Source organism: Sparus aurata, chromosome 16 (genome assembly GCF_900880675.1).
Source record: "Sparus aurata chromosome 16, fSpaAur1.1, whole genome shotgun sequence".
Classification (NCBI taxonomy): domain Eukaryota; kingdom Metazoa; phylum Chordata; class Actinopteri; order Spariformes; family Sparidae; genus Sparus; species Sparus aurata.
In genome coordinates this window covers 3,003,399-3,023,197 of record NC_044202.1, presented here as the reverse complement: position 1 = coordinate 3,023,197, position 19,799 = coordinate 3,003,399, and the positions used below count along the sequence as shown (strand labels likewise).

The 19,799-nt window shown below is 43.2% G+C and overlaps 1 protein-coding gene across 4 annotated transcripts; it reads left to right on the top strand.

Annotated features, from left to right (window-relative positions):
• The first annotated feature begins 66 nt into the window (after window positions 1-66).
• bag5 (BCL2 associated athanogene 5) lies at window positions 67-16,401 on the top strand. Of its 4 annotated transcripts, XM_030443818.1 has the most exons (4): window positions 1,023-1,393; window positions 1,812-1,921; window positions 6,314-7,225; window positions 9,139-16,401. In XM_030443818.1, the coding sequence occupies exons 2-4, from the start codon at window positions 1,890-1,892 to the stop codon at window positions 9,677-9,679; spliced, it is 1,485 nt and encodes a 494-aa protein (XP_030299678.1). In that variant the 5' UTR covers window positions 1,023-1,393; window positions 1,812-1,889; the 3' UTR covers window positions 9,680-16,401. The 4 variants fall into 4 exon arrangements, with proteins under 4 accessions (XP_030299680.1, XP_030299678.1, XP_030299679.1 ...); XM_030443820.1 differs by lacking the exons at window positions 1,023-1,393; window positions 1,812-1,921 and adding an exon at window positions 67-194; XM_030443819.1 differs by lacking the exon at window positions 1,812-1,921 and having other exon boundaries at window positions 1,024-1,393.
• Window positions 16,402-19,799: the final 3,398 nt, after the last annotated feature.

The following is a 19,799-nucleotide window of genomic DNA, read 5'->3' as shown; positions in this document are numbered from 1 at the left end:
CAGCTTTTTATTTTAGTATTGTTTCTTATATGAGGCTCCTTTTTCTACTTCAAGGTCAATATTGTTTTTCGCTAACGACAAAACAACGAATTATCCTGCATTTATATGGAACTAAGTTTTAGGAATGTTACGTCACATTCATTGACACGTCTCAGCTGTCATGACAACGGCTAGAGGAAAAAGCTGCTGCTAACGTGAGTTGTTCAAAAACTCTCTTTTTAGTAAATTCTGTGTACACAAACAATGTTCTCAGTGCTCGTGTTCATGTGTAGAGACCCTGGTGATACTACGAGCAAAGTTTCATGTTGTGTCGAGTCTTCTTACAGTTTTAAAAATAGAGATTTTGATGCTATCGTAAAAGTGCCCCATGCACTCCCATTGAAAATGAGTTTGACCCGAAAACGAAAATACGGTAAATCTTAAAAGTGCCTCTTTCGTCGTAATTATGCTTTTACACAAAAAGGTTTGACTCATATACAATCACAAAAAAAGCCTCGGTCGCATTTTGCCGAGAGTTTCACTTTAACAAACTGATCAAATGTTTTGTCAGTGTATATTTAAGATACAATACGATATAGTGGAGCACCATAAAAACAAAAAAACATAAACTCTTGAAATGAAAACAACACAATAAAAAAACACTAAAACAAAAGTAACAATGAACGAAAAGGAGTATGTCTAAGTAACACGTATCTATCCCTGTCCATATCGTGTATTATTTCTACAAATTCTTAAATGTATTTACAACAAATGTACAAACAACGATGCCCAGTTTATCAACCATCCAAATATCCACCCACCCAACATTTCTTCTTCCATATACCTGCCAAAAATATCTTATATATTAGAATAATATGATAAATTATAAGATTAAATGTGATAAAATCATAAACTTTAAATATGTATAATATTAAAGAAAGTCTAATATTGAACAAACCAATAAATTAATCTGTAATGTCACCTCTAGTTAGGTTAAAAGCGCAGTATTCCAAGTACTGCCACTCCGCCCTTGCCGGCACGTGAAGAACGGCACGACTGTAATACAAAATGGAGCGCATCCAAAGTTGGTCGACCAAAACTTACACTGCGTTAAAAACAGATCACTCGATAGCGGGCTAAAAAAACTGTTGGTGTGTTTTCTTCTACGCCAGTACGAATTATTTCTACATTAACTAAACACTGATTCGCGCGTTTTATTCGTCAACTCGAGTCAACGTCCGTGAAATAGTTTCATTTCCTCCCAAACATCCGGAGAGAAACTCCGCGTTAGTTCATGTACGGGAGCCGGAAAGTAACTACTAGAAGGTAGCTAGGTAAGCTAATGTTTAGCTTTAATCTGAGGAGCTGCTCACTTTTCCCTGACGGTTCAGATGGCTGTACGCTGGCTATGCAGGTAAGAGTTGAAAGTGTTGAAGTGACAAAGTGATGTTAATGTATAAAGAGATAAATAAATAACACGAAGTTATTGGGCCAAGGTGGGGCAGAGTCAGGTGATCATCCGTTAGCTAGCTTACCGCTCCGACACAGACAATGGTATTCACAGAGGACTGTACGTGGCGGGCAGTGGCTCAGCTTCTGCTTCATCACGCTCGTGTTATGGATCAGAACCAGCTGTGAGCTTCAGTGACATTTCTGTGGGTTAAGTAAGTTGTTTAGAAGCGGGAGGAAGCCCCTCGGATAGTCTGTGGGAGGGGCGACACCAGCCCCGACCGCAGTCAAGGCAGTCAGTCAGTCAGTCAGTGAGCCGAGGCTGACCGGAGCATCATCGCTCCCACACACACACAAACACACACACACCTCTCATCCTGCAGGGATTATCCGACATTTGGATGCCACTCTGCTCCACGAAACCGCCCTGCGTTGGCTGATGGAAACAGACATCCGTAACAATGTGCGCGAATGTGTTCGGAGTTTTGAAAAGGTGAGCTAACGATGCTGTTTGACACGATGCTCTGTGTGTGTGTGTGTGTGGCTGATGACAGCTTCTGGAGATGCATCGAGGTGTGTTGTGAGATCTGCAGGTGTGGTGTGTGTGTCTGTGTGTGTGTGTGCAGCTTCTGCTACAGATGCATATGCTCACAGCTGGATAACATTTTTTATTTTTTTTGCTATGGTGACATAATGCGCAAAGCAGTGCAGGGACCGGTGCAGGCAGCCTGGAGATGCATGAGGAAGGTGCAGATTGAAGCAGAGCTCGATGCATGTTACCTCCAGCTCAGCTAGCTCTTCGTGCTGTGTGGCTCATGTGCGAGGAAGGCTGATCCCACATCAGCCTGGAGCCAGTCCACCCCCTGTTTTTTTCTTCTTCTTGTCTCTCTTGGATCAAATTAAGGGATGAGGTGTTTGCCAGGCTGGAGTGGATTTTGCTGAGATTATCCTAATAAATACTCAGATTTGTAAGCTCTTCATCATCCACTATTCTGGAAATGCCCATCCCCTCGCCCCCCTCTTACATAAAAGTACTTTCGGCAATGCTGATGCATAATCCCGTCTTTTCTAATAAGCGTTATTGATGCCGTGAATAACAAATCATCATATTGCTGGCTCCGGTGTTTCATATGCAACAGTCTCATCTTGCTTACAGGCACCTCGGCGGATAACGACAAGCATGTCTCATGATGCAACCTCTCTCTCCCCCCCCCGAAGCCATGTTCTTTTACAAAAAACTTAAATCTTTCCCTCATCTTAATCCTCGGTATTATCGTTCAGCCTGAAGATATAGAAAGTTCACTTTGATGTGGGCTCAGCGGTTGTTTCCTCCGTCACAGTTTCCTTTTCTTTCCTTTGTCTCTGATTTTTGAAAATCCAAACTTGTTCTTCACTTCAGCGGACTCGAGGCTTGTATTGTGATCATGGATGGATTACTGATCTATTACTTCTGATCCAAAGCCTCCGTTTGAAGCGATTGTTATCACCGTTAATGTTGTAAAGTCACAGAGCTCAGTTAAAAGTAGAATCCTGATCCACGTTTTTAAATGCATATTATTTTCGGCCAACCAAGTCCAATCCTGGTTTTGTTTTTTTATGTCTTCCCCTGATATTTTTTTTAATGTGCTGGAGTTTTTGGTGTACGATCTCTGCTTAGGAGTGTCAGAGTGGATCTGCTGAGGCAAGAGGCTTCGGACAGCTCCTCTTTATCTTCAGTGTGAAGTAAATACTCAAGTTCAGATGCAGTTTTACATCCAACAGCAGCACCAGAGAGATGTGCTTCATCTGCAAAATGTTGCTGAAAGACCCCTGAAAGTACTGAGACCACATTCAGAAAGGACTACAAAAAGACGGGCAATGACAACGAAGAGATGCAAACTAACTACGAAGAGACAGAGCTACAAAGAAATTTAAAAACAACTACAGAGACAAATTGACATCAGTGAGACTGAACTACAAAAAAGATGCAACACAGCAAGAAAAATATGCAAAACATGTGCAAATATATATACTAAATTCACAACTGCAGAGAAATGCAAAATGACTACAAAGAGACACAAACTAGCTACAAAGAGATAATAATAAGAAAAACTAAAGACTACTTCAAAAAAATGATGCAAAACTTCCAAAAGATGACATAAAGATGCAAATTAATGCAAATAAATGCACAACTACAAACAAAGACATCATTACAGGGAGATGCAAAATAAATACAAACTACGCGAGAGACACAACAACCACAAAAAGAATAAAACTGAAAAGATGATAAAGAGGAACGCAGTGACTACAAAGAGACACAAATTGATGCCAATGAGACAAAACTGCAAAGACACACAAAAGACAACATAAAGATGCAAAACAACTGCAAATAAAACTACAAAGAGACGGAAAACAACAACAGAAAGATGCAAATCTATAAAGAGGAGCACCATGACTACAAAGAGACACAACTTCAAAGTAATTTTAAAACAACTACAGAGACACAACTGTATCGAGATTTAAAATGACAAAGAGGAGCACAGTGACTACAAAGAGATGGAAAACAACTACAAAGAGACAAAACAACTACAGAGACACAAATTGACATCAGAGAGACATTTTGCCTCAGAGGTAATTTAACTTTTAAGAAGCTTGTTATTGTTCCGATGACATATTTAAAGTACTGTTGAGCTGGGACTACTCTTCACAGCTCGAGGCACCTGTGACACACTTTATGAGGCCGTTTGACCGAATTCTCCTGCACATGTGTGGAGACGGACTAAAGTGCTTCATATTTTTGGGTGTTGGTCAGCTGCGTTTGTTTCCTCGGCTGTGTTTTCCAGCTTGATGTGCAGGCGGGATCCTTTTTTATGCGGATTAGAGCGCTACAGCATCATCGACATGTCGGCCACCGAGCCCGATAGAAAGGCACAGCAATACTCCGACTGGTTGTCATGTGGGTGTTCTTCTATCCGAGGCGAAATGTAGGTTAACCTCATTCATTTTCTCGCACGATTGTAACGAGAAAAAGGAGAATTTCAAATGAAAATATATCGAGCGGGCATTTTCTGCTTGTGCTGGGATGCGATTTGATTTATTTTTTTTAGATATTCTGATGAGGAATAAGAGCAGATTCAACAAAAGAGGTCAAGGTCAGGATGAGATTTCTCTGTTTGCTGGTTTTGTGCATTTTTATTCTCTCGTATCAAACAAGATCGGGTTGATTTGACGGTAGCAGAGGGACGTCCACGGTATCTAACAAGCGATGCACTATTTATAACACTGTTTATGTGTGTGGGGTCGTTCTGCCACAGTATTCTGCTTATTAATACTAAGTAGTGTTTTGATTTTAAAGGTCAGTCGCTCCAATTAAACAGACCATGCACTTGTATCATCAATTGCATTAAAAAGAAACTCCTCTTCACCTCCTCTGGACACTCTTAAAATCTCGTTGAAGGCTGCAGCTGCAATGATTAGTTGATGAATCGATTAGTCAATCAAAAGACAATTAATTCCCAACTATTTTCATACTTGATTAGTCATTTTAGTCATTTTTTGAGCAGAAATGTTAAATATTTCCTGGTTCCAGCTTCTAAAATGTCACGATTTGCTGCTTTTTTTTTTCTCTGTCATTTATGAAGAAGAGCGTTTGAGTTTGGACAAAAGAAGCAATTTGAAGATGTCGCTCTTGTGTCAATTTTAATAAACTTAACAATGAATCAATTAATTGTAGATGAAGGCGGGATGAAAACAATTGTTAGTTGCAGTGTAACAATTGGTGAAACATCTGGAATTACATAACTGCACCAGGCGGAAACCTTAACAAGTGGAGTTCCACAAAAACAGAAGGACTTTGAGAAGGACTGACTGAAACATTGGTCGATATAAGCTTATTACAGATACATCAGTAGTTGCATGTGTCTGCAAATGATTAACATGAACTTGCAGCAGGCAAATGCAAACGATCCATCCACCCATTCAGATTCCAAAGTCTGATTGATCGATCCATCGACACCAACATGACATAAAAAAAAGGTTTGGTTTCAGTTTTTTAGTGTCCGTATCTGCAGATATCCAAGTTTCGGTATCAGACAGGATCTTTGTATCTGTGGTTAGTTTAACAGAACAGCTTTGGATCAACTCGTCTTTCTCATCTGAACACACAACATCTGATAGATCGCAGGGTCATTTGTTCAGTTTTGTCCCGACCGTTGCCCACAGATAAGCGCCGTCGACAGCGCAGCGGTGGAGCGTCGGCGCTGCTCACACTGAACACGGATTATATTCATGTTTAATGACTCTTTAACCCGCAGGCTGGATTTCCTGACATGTTACACATGACAGAGACGTCTGCAAACTGGAGGTTCAACACGTTATGCTTGGCTGATTCTTCGTCTGTGATTTTTTTTTTTCTTTTTTTTTAGTTTGAGTGGGCGACTGTCTCCAGTGCAGCACAGCAGCCATCGTGTTTTTATGAAAAGGTCATGTTTTATAAAGTATTGTGTGTGTTGGTGCTTTTGTTCTCACTGGAGAGATGTGGACAGAGGTTTTACAAAGATCTCACTCCTGTTTACACATCATTTGCATATTTAATAGCATGTGAGGGCTAACAGGGCTGAAAGCATTAACATCCCACCACACTGCTGTAAATTCCCTTGGAGTTTATGGAGATTTCAGTGTTTGGCGGAGGTTACAGAGATTTGTCTTTATGCCAGCTGCTCTGGCAGAGATCCAGATGTTAGTTGAAGGTCCTGTTCAACCAGAGAGTATCTGAAAAGAAACTTCTGAAGTAATCCACCCATTCTGGCCACCAGACAACAATGTGCACTCTGCTGAGTCTCTTGTTTCTGCTCTGAATCGTCGCTCATTGTTCTGACTTTCCTTTCATGCTGCCTTTCTTTTCCAGCCTGTTTGGGAAGCCCTTTGATGGCGGGAAGAGGATGGACCATGGCGGTCCACAGCAGCAGCAGCAGCAGCAGCATCCAATGGAGCAGCAGTATCATCAGCAGCAGCCCTATCATCCGCAGCACCCCGCCATGATGCGGCTGTACGAGGTCCAGAAGGAGGTGGCGTCTCTGGGGCCTCAGGTGTGCCACTTCAGCGGCCTGCAGAACGACCGAGACTACAAGCGTCTGGAGCGAGATCTGACGCGGCTGCTGCTGGAGGTGGACCAGGTGGACACGGAGGGCAAGCCGGAGCTGCAGGGGGCGCGAAAGAGGGCAGCGCAGGAAGTGGAGGGGCTCCTGCGTTACCTGGAGGAGAACGCCTCTCATCCGTCTCGTCAGGCCATCGAGGAGCTGAGCAACGAGGCTCGGCAGCTGGTGGACGAGCGCGTGGTGGCACCTCAACGTGACGGAGGAGTGGCCGAGATAAACGACGAGCTGGTGGATGCTCTGCAGGAGATCATACTGAGGCTCACCCAAGTCAAGACCGAGGGGAGGGTCCCGCTCCGCAAGGCTCGCTACCGGGCGCTGACACGCCTGTGCGCCGTGCAGGACGTGATCGAGGGGCGCACGCAGCAGCAGACCCTTTCCCTGCCGCTGTCTGGGGACACCCACGAGGCCGTGCACCGCATCAACCAGGTGATGGTGAAGGTGAGCGTGGCGCGCAGTCAGCTGGTGGCGCTGCTGATGGGTCTGAGCGGGAGGGACAGCTGCGCCCACCTGTCTCGAATCCTGACGGAGATGCAGGTGGAGCTGGACGCTCTGGATGTTTCCGGGAACGCAGCGATCAGAAATTACCGGAAACAGGTCGTGGAGGAGATCAACGGGCTGCTGAAACATCTGGACCTGGAGGGGGAGGGAGACGACACTCGCAGGTAAGACACAACTAATGAGTACTTTCATTATTGATTAAAGGTGCACGAAGATCATCACTGATTTTTTTTCTGCCTAAACAAACTAGATAATCAAACTCTCTTTGTTTTCGTGACTGAATACATTTTGAATTGAATTTTTATCCTTAAACTACATATTGCACCTTTAATCTGCTGAGTGTTTTCTCATGAAATCGTGATGATGTGTCATTTTTTGGGCTTCTGGACCAAATAACATGTTTTCTTACATCTGGAGAACAAGATTTGTAGGTCAGGACGTCTCTGAGCACTACGGTACCTCATTATAAAGCTTTTTCTTTCTGATCAAAGAATTATTAGTATTTTGATTGAACGTGCAGCCCTGGTTTTGGCCTGTAAGTCTAAGGGGTTGTTTTGTTGTTTTGTCCAACCAACAGTTAAGAACCAAAGATGTTTAATTTATGCTATAGAAGAAGAGAAGTCAGTTAATTTCTGATACTTTTGCTTTAAGTAGAAACAGACAACTTCAGCCTCCTCTACCGTCTCCAGCTGGTATTATTGTTTCCACCACTGACGCTAAAACATTCAGATTATTCCCTTTTTCCTCAGAGAAACAACTTCCAAAAGCACACAACAAAACATGTTAAGTTTATTAATATTTTTGTCTCCAACGATGACCAATCATTCGTGCCCGGTGGCTGACAGAGTAACATCGTGAAGGTTTGCAGATGGTGTCGTTATTCTATCGCTGTTTCATTGTGCGGTCAACATTTACTTCATAACAATAGTTAAAACAAAAAACATGTCTATCACCAGTTTGCTAAATGTCTTCAGATGATTAATTGTACCTCCTCCCATCAGGAAGTACCACTTGAACATTGTCTATACTACTCATGAGCTGGTGTTACTGTACATCTGCAGCAGCCTCGGTGGTGAATTGAAGGAGGGTAATGTTGGTATTGTTGTCGAATTTTGATTTGAATCGTCCTGTTCTGTCAGGAGTGAATTAGACTCACCAGAGAGGCACTGATAGCAATAATACGCCCACCGAAATACTTCATTATGTATAACAGCGGGCTGGAGCGCCGATTTAAGCACCACTCTGCTCACACGGTTTTCTTTGTGCTGCCTGGTTTTGGCCTTCAGTTGGAGGAAGTCGGCGTTGGATACGGTGCGCTGAAAATAAACATGTTTATGATTCTTCGCTCCGCATTTGAATGTTTGTTTACTTGCAGCTGTGAGGCGAGTCGGAGTAAAAAGATATTATCCGAAAATAGAACTCGAACATATTAGATGATGAGTAATATCACATATCTACCTAAAATAATCCTGAGCAAACCTCGGATGGATTTAAAAGGACATCGCTTGACTTGTGCTTTTATTTTGGTGGTATTAATTATAATGATCTTTCTTCGCCTCCTCCGCTCCAACGCTTTCAGACGCCTCCGTTTGGCGCCACGCTGCAGCTTTATTTCTTCATTGAAATATCAGGAGGTTAAGTTTGCCAATCTGGTAACCTTCATCTGGGGGATAATTCAATAATATGATTATCAAAGATAATTGAAATCATTCTACGCCATCAGAAAAGGACAAAATATGGATTTTACACATTCAGGTTTGTTTACAGGTGTCAGAAAGAACGACTGCACAAGCTGTGATAACTAAACAAAACTAAAACTGGCATCACAAATAAAACAAAAGGATTTATTGACATGTTTTATATCAGAACATTTATAATAATCACCCTAATCAGCATGAATCAGCATCATCATATCCAAAATGTTTAGACTCTAAGAAACATAAACGTACAAACTGTATTAAAAGTTCAGAAAATTACTAGAAGTACCAATAATGGTGCCAGAACCTGCCTGGTTCTGACAGTACAGCTAGTAAAGATGGTTATCGCAGAAAAACTGACTTGTTGTTTGTCTCTTCAGGTACGACTTGGCGCAGAACAACTCCATCCGTGAGATCGAGGCGGTGCGAGCTCACGTCTCCCACCTGCGGGAGGGCGTCCTGCGCCACTGCGTGATGGGCGACCTGAGCTTCAGGCCCAAAGCCGAGCTGCAGAGCCTTCTCACCCACCTGGACGCAGTGGACACGGCCAAGAACCCGTGCATCAGAGAGGCTCGCCGCCGCGCCGTGGTGGAGGTCCAAGCCATCATCACCTTCCTGGACCTCCGCGAGGCCCTGGCCCGCCGCCAGCCGGGCCCCCATGAGCATCCATCGCACCGCTCCGTGTGGCTGGTCCTGGGGAGCCTGTCGGACCTCCAGGCGCAGGTGCTCGGCTTTGACGGTAAGCGGGCCGACAAGAGCTACATGATGCTGGAGGAGCTGCTGACCAAGCAGCTGCTGGCGCTGGACGCCGTGGACCCGCAGGGCGACGAGATGACCAAGATGGCGAGGAAGCAGGCGGTGAAGTTTGCCCAGAACATTCTCAACTACCTGGACATGAAGACGGACGAGTGGGAGTATTGATCCAGTCGAAAACACGGATCACAGTCGGGTGGCCGTGTTTCTAGGCGGGGACACCGGATGGGACCGTCGCTGCAGGAATAGAGGGAGCTGATAATGAGTGTAAATTTAAAAAAAAAAAAAAGAAACGTTGTCATTCCATGGGCTGTATATATTGACTCAAACCCCCAGAATGCACTGCAGCAGCGCTTTTCTTTCGTCTCTTTGTGGTAGTCGTGGCCGAACCCGCTGAGAAGTCAACAACACAGAACTCCTTTTGTGAAACACTTTGACATTTATTTTTTTTTTTGTGCTTTTTGAAGATTTTCTTTTTAACTCTCCCGACGTATGAGTGTGTGTGTGTGAATGTGTGTGTGTGTGAGTAGTCGTCTGTCGTCGTCGTGTTTGGTGTGTGGTCGTCGAAGCCTGCTGCCAAAGCACTAAATAATGCCTGTTATAGTGGTCGTATCCTCCAGACTGCACTTGATATCGATGGATTGCTTAGCTGTGCCCGTCTGGCCTGATTTAATATGAGTGTCAGTGGTGAACGGAGCCAGCCAGTGCATGTGTTAAATACTGTGACCTAATTAGAGAGAGTCGTCTACTGCCGCTGATACCTGTTGACAAAAGTGCTGATTTTGGGTGATAAATATCTAAAAAAAAAAAAAAAGCGCCTCAAACTACAAACTGCAGGAGATTTTTGCATTTATTTCCCTGCAGTTTGTATTAAAATCACATTTGATCCGATTCTTTTTGGCAAAGCAGATGGCGGGAACAAATGTCGAATGGGAAATTAAATTAAATCCGCATTGAAATGTGCTTTTAACACAATCGAGAGGGATTTTTTTGGGAGGGGAAATTTTAGAAGGTGAAACATGAGAGGCTGCGTTCACCAGCATCAGGTTGGTGTTGCAGCCAGGCAATCTGTGTTTAAACAGAGACGTGATTAGAGGGAGAACAGTGGGAGTTTGCATTATTGATGTAAGGTCAGCCTCCACTCCTGCGTGACCCTGTTTATCCCCTCAGCATTTGGTCCGCGGCTCTGGTAGCGCTCCAGTTCACACGACTTTGGCAAACTCTCTCTAAAGCCCGCACGCCACAGCTGTCGCGGGCAACCGGTCAAATAAAAAAGTAAAAAAAAAAAAAAGATAAAAGCAGCCCAGTGGACAGAATGAAACGTCGGCATCTTAGTTTTCTGTAAACCCTGGATTTGTTTCTTTTTGTCTTATCATATCAGCATTTCTACGATTTGTCATATCACGTCCAGACGATGTACGGCAGCTCGGCAAGATCGCTGCCAAGAAAGAGACCGGTGTTTAAGAGGCATTGCCAGCCGTGTTAGTGGTAACGATATTGGATATTTTTGATGAGATGTCTGGAAAAATTCTGAGATGTTAGCGCCAACAAAACTGGATATTTATGATGAGACATCGGGACAATCTCCAGCCATGTTAGACGCAACAAAATCAGATATTTTTGATGATATGTCAGAAGAATTTCTGTTGTGTAAGCGCCAACAACACAAGATATTTGTGAAGAAACATCTGGACAATCTTCAGACGTTTTAGTGGCAACAACATCTGAGATTTTAATGAGATTTGGAGAGAAATTTCCAGCATCGTTAGTTGGATATTTTAAACAAGACGTCAGGAAGAATTCCAGCTGTTTTTGTGGCAAAACATCATCTTTTGCAAACGCTTAACATATGTTTTTTTGTGCCAGATCACAAGCACAGCGTTGTCGCAACATGATATAGAAAATTGATCATTAAAAAAAACAAAGTTTCAACATATCAAACCTAAAGTTTCAACATATCTGTGGTTTGCAGAGACTTGGATCGCCAACATTTATTCTGGTGGCTGGGTTTAAAAGAAAAAGGCGATCCTCGTCACAGAGGCATCGATAACGGATGCAGGAAACTATAAATCTGTGTGGAGACGTTGAGGCAGCCTGCCAGCCAGCGGTGAGCGGGCTGTCTAACAGAACGCAGGATGTTTGAAAAGATAAAAGTCCCCTTCCCCTCGCTGCTTGTGTAGCTGTTAGTCTGTAACGTGCTTCAAATGTTTGTTGTGACTCTGTATGATTGCGCTAGGCTATAAATGGATCAGGTTTGAATTCAGAGATCGAGGAGAGAGAGGAGGCGATATTTTGCTGTTGCTGCTGCTTTAGGTTTTTTTGTTTTCTACCCACTGCTTTCTACTGACGGAGAAGTGCGACTGTGAGAGCTCCCCGGGGAGAGGAAGACGAGGGGAGGCTGAGGCGTAGATATCCACTGGATTGACACATCAAGGCTGAAGCTCACAGGGCCGGCAGTCGGGTCCTGTGCGGTAGAGAGTATTGATGGTGATCGCAGTCGACGGAGCCTTCTAGAAACTTCTCGAAGCTGCTGCTGCTGCTCGAGACGGTGGGAGGGAGGGAGGGAAAGGACTGAAAGAGAAGTCCAAAATCCCTGTGCCTTTATTTTCACCCTTCCCTTTGAGCCGGTTGGTGTAAAAGCAGCCTTGTAGTGCAGAGAGAGAATGAGGAGCAAGCAGCCGCTCATTTCGATAACGCAGAAGCACCGAATGTGTTTACGGAGAGCACCTCGGCCGTTAATCGGCGCGAGGAATTTGCACTACTTTGTCAGAAATCGAGGCATTTTTTCGAATCAGTATTTAGACTAAAGGTGGTGGTGTTCTGGTCAATAATTTGTGGTTACAATCTGACAACGCTCTCGGCAGCAGGCAATAAAATGAGTCACGTCGTGCTTTCGCACTGCAAACAGCCTTTGCTGATGGGACTTCTCTCCGAAATCAGAGAAACAGTAGCTGAAATTCAACGGACAAAAACAGAATAACGAGGCGATTCAATTACCACACAGCTCCCTGCTGACCTCTAAAAACAAACGAACTGCTCCCCGAAGAGACGGTTTCTGTGGCGTTCACTTCTGCAGGAGACTTTTTTTAATTGTAAAGCTGCTTCTTGACTTCAGAATCAATTTCAATCACAACTTATTCAGTAGCTGTTCAGGAGATTCAATCATTTTCACCCTGCTTCCCTTAACTCTACAGGGCATTTTAGCATCTTTCAGCTCTTTGTTTTGGTTTTCCATCACAAGGTCAAGAAGAAACTTTCAACCGTAAATTTTTAGTCCTTGAAGTGTTCAGAAAGATCCGCACCTCACAGCTGCTTAATGAACCTTGAGGTGAGGTTGTTTTGTCAAGAAGTGGAAGATTGAGTGTTTCTGGCTCTAATCAGTTTCTCTTTCGCGTCGCTCGCCAACTTACTCATGACTTAAAAATACCTCAGCAGGAAAAGAGAGGAGCTTTTGGATCGGTATCTTATTGACTGTTGACAGCTTGACGATCCTGTAAAGTTTAACCGAGGCTGACGTTTCTTGGCCGAGGAGACGTTTCATCAGCGGACCGTCGCCGCTCTCAGCTCTGTGGGGACGGTTTTTTTCCTCTGACTTGCAGTGCGAAACGCAAAAAACGTCAAACTTCTCAATAGTTCCCCGGCAACAAGTTACACAAATGTAATTAAAGCAACAAAGCCGAAGCAAATCTTTGTTGCTCATCCGAGCAGGGGGGTTGTCGCGTGTATCACTGCTTTTTTGAAAACACAAAGACGTGTTCCAGTGAACTCCCACAGACCCTTTTTATGTGTATTAAGCTGCTGTTGGAGGCATTTTCTGGCACGTAGCCTGCAGCTCGGCCTCCTGGGTACAGAGCTGACTCATACGGGAGAAAATTAGATTAAACAGCGTTCATTAAACATCGTCAGCCTGCCTGCCGTCCTGCCTGCCTGCCTGCCTGCCTGCCTGCCTGGCTGTTGTTGTTGCAACAGATGCTTTCTCACAGCGAACCTTATGCTCTCTCAGACCAAACCAACCCGAACACACCTTAAGTTCACATGCTCTTTTTTGTATGCAGTAATATATATGAAGATATGTACATTTACTCCTCGCAGTTCGATGCATTTCTGTACATTGCTTCCTCTTTTTAAACACTTGTTTTTGAATAATTTATCAGAAGTTTTACACTATATGGAGAAATGTTACTTAGATCCTTTTCTGTCTTGTCATCTTAGCGTCCTTTTTTATTTTTTATTATTCAGTATTAGCGGCGCCTCCGTGAGTGGGCGTTCTGGCAACCGTACAAATTTATACTCTGTGGTTCGTAAGTACAAATTTAAAGAGGAGGATGGCAGCGTGGTAAAGCACCATTTTCTAAATGTCTAACAGAGAGATGGAGCGAGTTACCCTTTTAGAGATTCCCAAATATCAACACTACTCCCTTTTATTCTGTGATGTAAATAAAAAAAAACGGGCCCTCGTCCCAAAACGATTTTACTTCTGAATAATTTAAAGGTGCAATATGTAAGAATTGACCACCGGTTGAAGGTGGGGGAAGCGTTTTATTAGCTCAGTTAGCGCCGCAGCTAGCAGACGAGACTGGGAGCTTTGGGTAGTAGCACGAGGTTAGCATGCTAACTTCATCGGATCTTTCCGAAACGCAATACGTAAATGTTAAATCTGATGTTACTTCACATTCGCTTGATAATTTCAGTGTCAGAAACAAAATTAAGAAAATAATTGCTAGAGTAATTGCTAACTGCCGCTAACTATTGGTCGGCTATGCAGCTAGCGGTCCGGACTCGCTAGCATAACTGCTTCGGGGCTAGACGTGCCGAGGCTAGCTGGTTAGCATGCTATCGTCCGTAGATATCTCTGCAACACAACATACAGACGTCACGCCAACACAACTGCTATTTCTTCTAAATCTGGTGATGATATTAGTTCATTATTCTTACATATCGCACCTTTTAAGAGCTGGAATTGATCAACAGAGTTGTGATGCATTTTTTTGCGGCCGTTACACAAGAAAGGACAAATCGATTTTATAGGTTTAGAAAAAAAAGGCAAATACATTTCTACTTTAATTAGTATTTCCCTGCATGAGTGTGGAAGTTTGTCAAATGACTGGTTTGTACTTAAAGAAAAGTCTTGGACCAACATTTTAAAGAATAAGGCGGATGATAATTTCTCGTTAATGTCAAGAAATCCCATTAAAAGACATAAACCAACAGCTAATCTATATATAATCCAAGTATTGTGAGGATTTAGTGACTATAAGTTTGGTCTTTTATGGGATTTGTTGAAAAGAAGGGGGAAAAAATATCCTAAATGATTTTAAACCTTTATTTATATACAATTTTTAAAAAGAAGAGGATGATGGGGATGTCAGTTATTCAGAAAAAAAGGCAGGAATATGTTTGTATGATAATTAAATTAATAGGTGGTTTGGATTGATATATTTAAATATTTAAACCTCTCAGTTCGTCCAGCCTTTATCCCCCGTCGTCTCCGCAGAGACGTTCTTTAGTCCCCGACTCTCAGCTGGAGCCGCTAAAAGCAGCTCGGGGTCACGGGGAGTATCTGAACCTGCGCCAGAGTCCATTAGTCAAGAGTTTAAAAGATTCAGAACCAGTGGGGATTGAAAGGTTACAGGACGGTGCATTCACACAGAAGGTGGAGCGAGTGGCTCGCAGACTGTCAAGATTTCATTTTTCCTCTCCCAGATTGAATGTAGTCATTGAGGAATGTCTTGTCTTTGTATTTCATTGAACCAAAGTTGATTTCCAAATTGAACCTTGAATTTAGCGTTATGGTGGCGAAGAGCCTGAAGAAGATGCTGCGTGTGGTGTGAAGTTCGACAAATACTCTGGAGCTTCTGTCGGGTTACAGTTTGACGATCAGAGGCCGGTTGCACCAGCTGAATGCAAGTTTTTATTATAAATTTGAGTTTAAAGTCTGCTCTTTCTTAATTCTTACCATCTGTACTGAGGCTGCAACTACTACTAAACCTCACAACTTATTTATCTGATGGGTTTTCTTGTTGCTAGCCTGATACACGCCACAAAATCGAGGATGTGTGTGTTCTTTAGACATGAGCATTGGCACAAACCACGACCCTAAATTACTGTATTTTTGATGAGCGTCACTCGACAGAAATTATGTATTTTCAAGTGTTTCTCGACACTTTTACTTTCACGTCGTGCACCTTGAAAATTGTCTTTACGCCGATGACACTGTCATATTTGTCACATAGTGTGAACAAGCTGTCAGAAAGATAAATATCCATAAATCTGGATGCTGTCATGTAACCAAACAAGCCATCTGGAGGATATGTGGCCGATCTCCAAGTCTGTCTTCAAACTAAGCTACAGGACGTTTGAACTTACAGATAGCTGGTGCAACTTCCCGCTAGATCCACCAACCAATCGTACAACGCAGGACAAAGATTGATTGATGATATGATTGATGATTGGTGATAAATGACGGCTCAAGAGGTTGGATATGTTTGATCCACCGAGAAAGCGAATATCTTCCTTACTGAGCTTTAGCAAAAAGTTCTTTTATTTAAGCGCACTTTGTTACGTTCCTTAGTCACGGTTTGTTGTAACTGCTTTGCCTTTTTCTTTTTTTTGCAAATGACAGGAATGTGTTCTGTGACTGCAAAGGTGATGCATTCTCTTCTCTTTTTGTTTCCAAATATGTTTTTCTTAAGTCGCCTTTTTAACTGCATTGATTGTGACAGGCTTTAGCTGTTTCTCCTCCGAGACGCGCTTGTACAAAAAAAAAGGAAAAAAAAAGCACACCGAGACTGGAAAAAAAATATAATAAGCTGTGTGAATGCTCCATGGATGGTTGTGTTTTGAATTTGTATTCCCACTGCAAAATAAAGACAATGTGTCTTGATCAGTGTGATGTTCATGTGGTTTTTTTTTTATTTCTCCTCTCCAGAGAACACGTGAGGAACCGGACGAGTTTCTTACAAGATCGACAAACTTTTAGAAATGCACAGTCAGGGTTATTTTTGAGGAGACATCCGGTATCGCCGAGGGACGCTGGATAAAAGACATTTCATGCGCCGCTAACTCGCCCTCCGCTGTGGACGGGCATTAAAATTTAAGCTCTCATCCAGAGCAGGTGAGGCGGTTCAGTGTCTCCTACACAAGGACACTCGCGTCTGCAGCGGGAATCAAACCTGCGACCAGGTTTTTTAAACGCCTGCTGACATTTCTGTGACTCTCAGGTTTTAGTTCAGCCTTTAAATGGACAGGGTGCCATTTCCCCCAGTAGAGGAACGGTCTCTCAATGAAAACAAAACAAAATTGATTTATTCACGATACGTTCAGCTCCTGACTCGCCTGGAATTTATAGCAACAGGCATCGAAATGGAACAAAATGGTTTGTACACGTGGGATAACGTAAGAATGGCACTTTCCCAACATCACAAGACTGATTTCAACCTATCAGAGCACATCAAGCATGATGTAAATAACGTAAGAAGGCGTAAACAGACAGAGAGGGAGACTGGAATGTGGAGAAAAGGCGTGTTAGTGTCTCGTATCTGCAGAGAGTTTCTGATTTTCTCTCTTTGTTGCTGCTCGGGACGCTTTACCAAACCAACATGTGTCTATTTGACGTCCTGGGAATGAGACTCAACAATCAACTGTCTTTGTGGTGCGTTCAGGAACAGCTGGGACAAATCCTACTGATTCTACCTTTAACTTTAATAGTCTTTGAATTCTACTAATATGACGTGAGCTTCAGTTCACAAATGTCCTTCAGAGGGAGACTTTTTGGGGTTGCATCTCTTCTCATCTGCCCTCAAATCAAAAACTAATCAAAGGACTGAAAGACAAATTAAACAGTATTTAACTTCCTTATCATCTGCTGTTGTAGAACTCATCAGGTGTTGTTGCACCTCCAACACTCTGACAGAAAAATCCGTCTCCCTGACGAATCAAAACTTCGTTCCAGGTTTTCTTCCAATCCAGGACTGAGATAAAACTCTGAGTTGTTTTTCTGTTTTTCTGTCCAAGTTGCTGAGTGATTCTGACACAGTCCAGCTGTCCTGAACAAACACGCTCTCCCTGGTGGTGATGGGACGCAGCTCAGTGGTTTGTGGGGGTTTTCCCAGTGATGATAACACCAGGGAGGAGACGGGACCGGGACAAGACCACAGTCACGTTTTTTCCAGCGTTTGACCGGCCGGGCCGCCTCCACAGAGAGACCCTCCATGTGTGGGAGGAGGCGACCTTTCACACTGTTATCGGCCAACTCATGAGTTCCTCTCAGCTCGAGCTCACGTCCGCCCTCCACCACCAGACGGAGTTACCCTGAGGTCAAGTGCATTTACATTTTGTGGATTTAAATGTTGTTTTTCATTCACAGCGGCTGGGAGGCACTGAAACACTAATTTTTTTCAAGACTTTCTGCCAGATGCCACCTTTTCTTTGTCTCTGATGCAGAGCCAGAGTACTTTTCTGCAGGGAAACATAATAAGTGGGCTTTAATCTGCTTAATTTAACTTAAGGGCAGGTTTACAGAGCTGAAACTAAAAGATGGGACTCAAAAATGTAAACGCAACAGTTATAAAACACAAAAATCTCACACGACTCTTTTTAAATTACTCATTTTTTGATGTTTTGAAAGCAACACAAACAGGAAATAGCAACCAAAGGACGTGAGATACTCGAGTATAACTCATGTATATCAGCCGTGTGTTGATATTTGTTTGCACATCTCTCAGCAGATTGTTATTTCCTTTGTCGGTACATCACTGCTCACATAAAAAGGACAGTTAACTATTTAAAAGGGTAAAAATCTGCAGAAGAAAGAAGAGTTTGGATTGTATTTACGTCCTCAACGCTGTGATAAGTCGTAAGAACATTGGACCTGTTATTTCTTCTACTCCAGCTGCTGATGGGAGGTTATTTTGGACAGAGCGGCTTCTCTCTGGTTCGGGGTGTTTTTGTGTCTTCTTCAGAGGAAACCTGTAATTTTCGCTGCCATGAAGGAGATAACGAAGAAGTTTATTTTTGGTACCGAGAGCAGCGGCTCCGAATCTGGCGGAACAAAGTCTCATGAAGTACTGGATAGATTCACTTCTTCTGATGAAACAAGGATTCTAATGATAGGGGAGTAAAAGATCAAGATACTGAACACCTTCACAAAGTTTCTTACGTCGAACATGACAGTCCAAAACTCAACAATATTACAAATACATTAAAATTAATACAAGAAAAAGCAACAAATCTTCACATCAGTGAAGCTGCAAACATGAATATCATCATGTTTTGTCTCCAAGAAACTTGTAACTAAAGTTGTTGTAAAATAAAGTCGATAATCTTAAGTGAGCACAGTACTTCAGTGAACTTTGTCACTTTCTATGACTGAATTTAAAAGGAAAACGCGACACAAAGCATCCGTATTTCACGACCTGGGAACAACACCAGAATCATCTTCTCCTCCCTTTGCTAGATTTATTTGTTTGGTCTATAAAATGTGCCTGTTACGACTTCCCACAGCTCAAAATGACGTCTTCATGACGCGTTTTCTATCCAACAAACGGTCCAAAACCCCCAAAAAAGCAGCAAATCTGCACATTTAAGAAGCCGGAGAACAAAAGTAGGAAGGATGTCAGAAAAGCAGATAAAGACACACCTACTGATCATCATCAGTGTTGTCCTGTGTCTGACCGTGACCTCTGACCTTCCTGTAGAGAAAGAAAGGTCTCATCAGGAATCAGCTTCACATAAACATCCCTGTTTCACATCCGGCCACCAGAGGGCGCCTGCTGCTCAACTCTGCAGGCAGCCAGTCAGGCAGCAGGAGGTGTGAGGGGGGTCATCATATGGATGAATCTGCTCTGGGCGAGGCTCCACACACACACACACACTCTCACACACACTTGGTGTCGATGACAGCAGGCAGAGGCCTGTTTACTCTCTGCGATGCTGCGCTGATTGCATAATCTGCAGCACGAAGGTCATAAACATTTCACCAGATCACCACAGCAACGTCAGAACCCCTCGAGGCTGCGATGGTTTACAGGCATCACCGGTGCCGCCATGTTTTAGAAAAAGATGTGCAAGAAAATGTGAAGAAGAAGAATCTCCCTTCTAGAGGAGTCTGAGTCACCTAATGAGACAATTTTAACCTTAACCAGAGTTTGGAGCTGTGTCCATAAACGCATCACGACTTTCTGCCCACCGGAGCGCCGACACGTTAAGTCGCCTCTCAGTCAGCCACCGTTTCCTGTTAGACAGTATGAGCTACATGACATGTACAAAAACACAGTTAATCTCTTCCTCT

Excerpts from the sequence above, each read along its gene's own strand:
- bag5 (XM_030443818.1), top strand. The coding sequence starts at position 1,890 with ATGTGCGCGAATGTGTTCGGAGTTTTGAAAAG. Across the intron at positions 1,922-6,313 it reads GTGTTCGGAGTTTTGAAAAG|CCTGTTTGGGAAGCCCTTTG; the intron begins GTGAGCTAACGA and ends TTTCTTTTCCAG. Across the intron at positions 7,226-9,138 it reads GAGGGAGACGACACTCGCAG|GTACGACTTGGCGCAGAACA; the intron begins GTAAGACACAAC and ends TTGTCTCTTCAG.